Genomic DNA, 6,644 nt, shown 5'->3' with positions numbered 1-6,644 from the left:
AAGGCTTTCATCTCACCTTTGCAGCATCTCTTGAATATACTCCCTTCTCTCCCCTGCCACTGCCCCCAGTCTGGTGCAGACCTTCATCACCTCATGCCTGGACTATTGCAGTAGCTGCTGGCAGGTCTGCCTGCCTCAAATCTTTCTCCCCACGGCAATCCATACTCCATTCAGCCACTAAAGTGATCTTCCTAAAGTGCAAGTCTGCCTGTTGTTACCTTCTGTTCAATAAACTCCAGTGGCCATTTCCTCCAAGATCAAATATTCAAAACCCTTCAAAATCTAGCCCCCTCCTACCTTTCCAGTCTTCTCACACCTTTACTCCCTGACATACTTTCTTCAATCCAGCAACACTGGCCTCTTGGCTACTCCCCAAGTAAGATACCCCATGTCTTGGCTCTAGCATTCTCTCTGGCTGGCCCCATGCCTGGAGCACTCTCCCTATTCCACCTACTGACCTCACTAGCTTCCCTTATGTCTTAACTCAAATCCTTCCTTTTACTAGAAGCCTTCCCCAACTCCTCTTAATTCTCTGCCCTTTCCTCTGTTAATTATTTTCCATTTATCTAGTCTTGTAGTACCTTGTCTGTACATATTTGTTGGCTTTTTGTCTTCCTGTTAGATTATAAGCTCGCCGAGGGCAGGGGCTGTCTTTTGTCTCTTTTTGTATATCCCCAGTGTCTAGCACAGGGCTTGGCACACAGTAGGTGGTTAATAAATGTTCACTGAGTGACTGACTCTACTAGGCTTATTTGTTACAAGGAGGATGAGGGACTGTATAATGAGAGAGAGAAACTTTGGGCATGAGGATGGGGACCCTGGGGTGGGACAGGGTGAGGAAACTTCATCACTTTTTATCCTGCCAGGCTGGTGCTGGGGAGTCTGATAATGACAGAGAAAAAGGGGTAAGCATGGTCCTTTTGCAACAAAGCCAGAGAAGCTTGGAAAAGATTCTCACTCTAGAATGGAGAGAGTTCAGAGACCATGTAGTCCAGGGGTGGGGAACCTGGGGCCTTGAGGTCACATGTAGGTCCTTGCATGCTGCCTTTTGAATAAGTCCAAGTTTTACAGAACAAATCCTTTTATTCAGAGGACTTGTTCTGTGAAGTTTGGATTCAGTCAAAGGGCCACACATGGCCTTGAGGTCCCAGGTTCCCCACCCCTGGTCTAGTCCAATCTCCTCATTCCTACAGATGAGGAAACTGAAGGCCCAGGCAGGTTAAGCAACTTGCCCAAGGTTGCCTTGCTAATAAACATCAGAGGTGGGACTTGAACTCTGGACCGGCTCTCTCCACTGGACCACACTGCCTCCTTCAACATCCCCTCAACAATAGACCCTTAATACCAGCACTAGGGCCCAATTCATCCCTTTTCTTCCTTGTTCCCAAAGTGTAACCTCAAAATCAACACATTACCCCATCCTTGGCCTCAGACTTGGGAGATTTTAAGCCAGAACCTCAATGTCTTATCTCCCCCAAAACCCTAGATCAGGGGGTTTCCTTGGGGGGTGGTTAGGGGCTTCCCTTTCCCTCCTTCAAGTGGCTCTTCTGCCATCTGATCTAACTGAACCCTAACTCCTCCTCTCCCAGTGCTGTGGGGCCTAGATGGGCAGGTAAGTCTCAAAAGTGAGATGCTCTTGTACCCCATCTCCACTCCCCACATACCAAGAGCAGGAAGTGACTATCATTCCCCACCCCCCACAATCTCCTATGCAACAGAAGACACAAGGAAGCAGTTAAGAGAAGTTGTGAATATTCAGCAATGGCGTGGAGCTCAACAGACATGACTCTCCTCCTCTGCCTGTTACTGTCTTCCTTCGATGGTGAGGCCCTTTGCCTTTCATACTCTTCCTCCCGTTCCTGTTGAATTGTCTTCTTTTGGGGGTGGGGGAGGGTGAGGACGGATGGGGGCAGCTGGGTGAAGAGTAACAGCTCTCACGTAAAGGGTGATTCCTGCGGGGTGAGTCCCATGAAAGAAGGGGCCACTTTCAGCTAGAGACAACTTATCACTTGGGCAACTTTGGGAAGGTCACTTCTTGGAGACGTTTGTTTTTAGTGCATAAAATAGTTCGACTAAATGACCTCTAAGGTCCCTGAATTCCACTCTATGATCTTCATAAAAGGTCCAGAAATTTTCATGGTGGGCAGGGCTGGAATTTTAAAGCATAGTATTAGGGACCTCCATTTCTCTGCCATAGAAATAACAGACCCTTCTATTCCCCCTCCCCCTACTGCACTAGAGGTTTTCCACTCCCCACCCCCAACCCCCTCCCCAGGGACTCAAGCCTAACTGATGTTGCATTGAACAGGAAATAGCTATGGTTTTTTATGGGGGGGTTCTTTGTGGGGTGAGTTTGGGCTAGGGGGTAAGATGCTTGGATCCTTGTACAATTAGCACCCAAGTAAGGGCTAAAGTGAATGGCACAAACAATAAAAAATTCAGAGTGGGAGATTAGCATGGGCTGAATTAATAGGGAGATGGAGTACAACTCTGTGGATATAGGAAATGAAAAGGAGGAAGGAGTATAGCCTGGGAGAGCATGAAAATGGTGGTGCTTGGTAGGGCAGGTAATCCTGGGGACCTATGTTGGGTTTGACTTTGGACATGTCATGTTTCATGGGTAGTGCAAAATGTTCAGCAAGAAGTCAACATTTTGGGACTCGAGTTTAGAAGAGAGAACTAAAGATTTTGGATTGGAAAATTCCTTTAAACTCCTTGTTAAATCCCCAATTTTGAATTTGTTTTTGAGTTTGAGGTAGTATAGTGGATAGAGTGTTGTACTTGAAGTCCGAAAGATCTGAGTTCAAATCCAGCCTCAGATACTACCTAGCTGGGTGACCCTGGGCAAGTTGCTGTTTGCCTCAGTTTCCCTACCTTCCCTACCTACCTTCCAGGGTTTTTATGAGGTTCAAATGAGTCTCGAAAACTTTAAGATGCCCTATAAACACTATTATTATAGCAGCAAAGAGGTGATGGTTGAAGCTGTTAGTACATGAGATTATCAAGGAGATAGAGCAAAGGGAAGAGGAATAAGGACCCAGATTGGGAGGGAAGAGCAGGAGATCAAAGACCAATTGATATGAATGATTCTTTTGCTACCCCCTTGGCATAGATAGAGCTGTGCGCACAGTAGGGGGTCAGGAGATGTCTGTGGGTGACTCTTCTCCTGGATCCCCAACCTTGTATTCTTTGCCTCTCTTAGCTTTCCAGGGTACTCCCCCACCTTCCTTGTTCCAGCCCCAATCCTCAGTGGGCAATGGACAGGGAAATCCATGGATCCTGTGCCAGGTGCTGGGTAGCCCTGCTAGTACCCACGTCCTATCCTGGTACCAACAACTTCCTGGGGAAGGCCCAACCTTTCTGCTGAGTCAGAGGGAGGGAGCTGCCCCAGTCTATGGTCCTGGTGTGACCCCTCGCTTCCTGGCTGAGCTAGACCTTGAAAAGAACAGTGCCCGCCTCACTGTGGGCAATGCTGGTCCTGAAGATGTGGGCATTTACTACTGTGCTCTGTGGCATGCTGGCCAGTATATCTTTGGAGAAGGCACCTGGTTCCTCTATCAGGGTAAGACCCTAGGTTAGGGAATTTCAAAAAGTGACAGACTGTGGAAAGAAAAAATGTAGATGAGAACTTGGGGGCTGGGCAACCTCGGGAGTAGGCACTCAAGTATTTGCTGATAGAGGACTGGGGAAAGTGAAGGGAATTGGAGGGAAGATGAGGGAGCTGGGAAGGGCTTGGTGGGGAGTCGGATAATTGGGAGGTCTGTCCTGGAGAGGAATGGAGAGCTGGGAAAATGGAAAAACTACAGCACTGAGGACAGAGAGGGCCCAGGAGATAAAGGGAGTGAGTCAGGTACCTGGGACTGGGCACCAGGAGAGGCTTGGAAGTCTTGTTTCTGTGATGGTTTCTTTCTCCTTTCTGTCTGTCCTCCAGCTGACAGGTTGCCTCTGGCTCCCCATCCTCCTCAGCTGATGCTGCTGACTGCAGACTCTGGATCTCCCATACTGTGTGTGGCCCTGGGGCACCAGCCTGCCCCAGTGAGGCTCTCCTGGGCCTTGGAGAGCCAGCTGCAGAATGAGGGAGTGGAGGAGAACCTGATGGAGGATCTGGGGGACACTGCGGTCAACATCCTGCATCTGTCCAACAGGACCGTAGGAGGCACCATCACCTGCAAGGCTGACCACGAGAGCGGGACCTCAGTTGCCACCCTGAGGCTGGCTCCTTCTAAGAAGCAGGCTAAGTGTTTCTGGGATGCAGGTGCTGTACCCACTGGTTGCTGACTCCTCTTTCCTTCCACCAGACTCATCTTGCAAATGAATCCCTGGTCCAAGGGAGGGTCAAAAGTCATTCAATTTAACCAGAACAGACTTTATTAAGCACCTACTATGTGTAAGGCAGTGTGGTAGGGGTGGAAGGTACAAAGAAAAAAAATAGCAACCAGCATTTCCTTCCCATTTTAGGGTTATATTTTATGATGATTAATAAGCATTTCATTTCTTTTTGAGACGAAGACAGCAGGAATACCAAAGACAGAGAGACGGAGCGGGGTAAGAGAGTTGTAAAGCATACCCCCCTACTAACAAGGCTTTTCTTCCTGCTGCTCTTCCAGAGGCCCAGAACAGGGGTCAGGAACATGACCAGAATGCACTAGGTACGGTCTCCCCAGTCGGACACCTCCGACCGCCCAGACTGTGAAGCCTGGACTTCTCACTTTGAATTTTCTTTCATTCCATGACCACTCACCCCTCAAAATCCTTCCTAATTGTGAGGGAGGAGTGCAGGGTTCTGGTCTCAGCTTTGCCCTTAAATAATTGTATGACCTTGCACAGGTCACTCACCTCACTAGGCCTCAGTTTTCCCATCTATCAAAAGGGAATAATATGACTTCTCTGTTCTTCTCATAAGGTTATTGTGAAGAGGAAATGAGATAATATCTGACTGATAATAAGAATAATAGCTAACATTTATGGAACATTGACTCCATGCAGGCACTGTTCTCAGTGTTTTACAAATATCTCATCTGATCCTTGCAATAACTGTGTGAGCTAGGGACTGTTATTAAGACTGGAAAGTTCTTGGAAAAGTGCATTACTCTGTCAGCCCCTTCCTTCTCACCTCTCACCTCCCAGGCTCCTGAAGAGTTAGGGAATCTAGAAGAGGAGCTGGAGGTGGAAGGCTCCTGTGGGCCCTCTGACTCTGTGACTCTCTCCCCCACAGCCCAGCTGGAGTGGATCCTCACTTTTGCCCTTTATTGCTACCTGGGGTTGCTAGGAGGAGCGAATCTCTGCGCACTGCTTCTGGGTGCTCTGTTGGCAGCCCGATGACCCCCTTCTCTCTCTACTGATTTCCACATTCACCGGAGGTCCAAGGGAGGGCCAAGTTTCCAGACCCCTTCAAGCTGAAGCCTGCCTTTTGTCAGCTTTCACACATCTCTGCAACCTTGTCCTTTCTCTCAGACTTACCTTAGCCCACCCTCTCAGCATCCCTCCCCTCTACTCTCCCTTTCAGGCGCAAAAAAACCCCCAACTTTAAAAAATAAATGCAATTTTTACAAAATGTTGTGCTGTGGGTACAAGGTGGGGGGTGGGGGGGAGGTGGGAAAACACTTAATGGGAGGATCTGACACATAGGGCCTCAGGCTAAGCTCTAGACAGCAGGTTTAATGTTTGGAAGACCCAGAGGATGAGCAGACCTAGGGCCTCCTAGGTGGGATACCTGACCCTTAAGAGAACTGACTGACCCTGGCTGGGGCCCAGACTCCTGCAAAAGCTCTAGAACAAAGTTTCTAGGCTTGTCCTATGTCCAGGAGGTCTTGAACTCTGCCCCTATGTAAAGTACCTGAAGTCAAGAAGACCTGAGTTCAAATTCAACCTGACACTTACTAGCTGTATGACTCTGGGCAAGTCACTTAACTTCTGTTTGCCTCAGTTTCCTTATCTATAAAATAGAGAGTGCCTACCTCCTAAGACTGTTGTTAGGATCAACTGAGATAATAATTGGAAAGCACTTAGCATAGTACCTGGTACATAGTAAATATTATATAAAAGTTACTATTATCATTATATGAGTTTGATGGTTACTTACCAGCACTGACTGTGGGCAAGTCATTTAATTTCTTTGATGACAATAATAGCTAGTATTTATAAAATACTTCTGAGATTTGCAAAGTGTTTTACATACATGATTCCACTTGATCATTAAACAACCCTGAAAGGTAGGTGATATTATGATCTCCATTTTCCAGATGAGGAAACTGAGGCAAACAGAGGTTGACTTGCCCAGGGTCACCCAGCTAGTAAATGTCTAAGGCCAGATTTGAACTGAAGTCCTCCTGGTTCAAAATCCAACACTCTCCCTGTACCAATTAAGTTATAGGGCTGTTTTAAAGATCAAATAAGTCAATGGTATATCAAAGTGCTTTGTGAAGCACATGCCTTCTACAAATAGAAGTGCTATGAAGTAGGCTTAGCAGGATGCTGGCTCCCTGCTGTTCCGTCCTTGAGAAGAGGGGACATGACAGACATTATATTACTGTTCCAGTCACATCAAATCTATGTTTAATTTTTTCCCAGGAGAAAACATATCGACATGGGTCCTATGATCTAACATTACAACTAGACAGTAATATAATCTTGTTTCCTTTCCT

The 6,644-nt window shown here is 47.3% G+C and overlaps 1 protein-coding gene across 1 annotated transcript; it reads left to right on the top strand.

The window, feature by feature from the left end:
- The first annotated feature begins 1,683 nt into the window (after window positions 1-1,683).
- LOC140521492 (immunoglobulin kappa light chain-like) lies at window positions 1,684-5,554 on the top strand. Its single transcript, XM_072636558.1, has 5 exons — window positions 1,684-1,822; window positions 3,203-3,562; window positions 3,932-4,255; window positions 4,608-4,649; window positions 5,216-5,554. Exons 1-5 carry the CDS (start codon window positions 1,762-1,764, stop codon window positions 5,320-5,322), a joined length of 894 nt encoding a protein of 297 aa, XP_072492659.1. The 5' UTR covers window positions 1,684-1,761; the 3' UTR covers window positions 5,323-5,554.
- Window positions 5,555-6,644: the final 1,090 nt, after the last annotated feature.

Source organism: Notamacropus eugenii, chromosome 1 (genome assembly GCF_028372415.1).
Source record: "Notamacropus eugenii isolate mMacEug1 chromosome 1, mMacEug1.pri_v2, whole genome shotgun sequence".
In the NCBI taxonomy this organism is placed as follows: Eukaryota; Metazoa; Chordata; class Mammalia; order Diprotodontia; family Macropodidae; genus Notamacropus; species Notamacropus eugenii.
The sequence above is the reverse complement of the archived record's forward strand: the minus strand, read 5'-3'. Positions and strand labels throughout refer to the sequence as shown.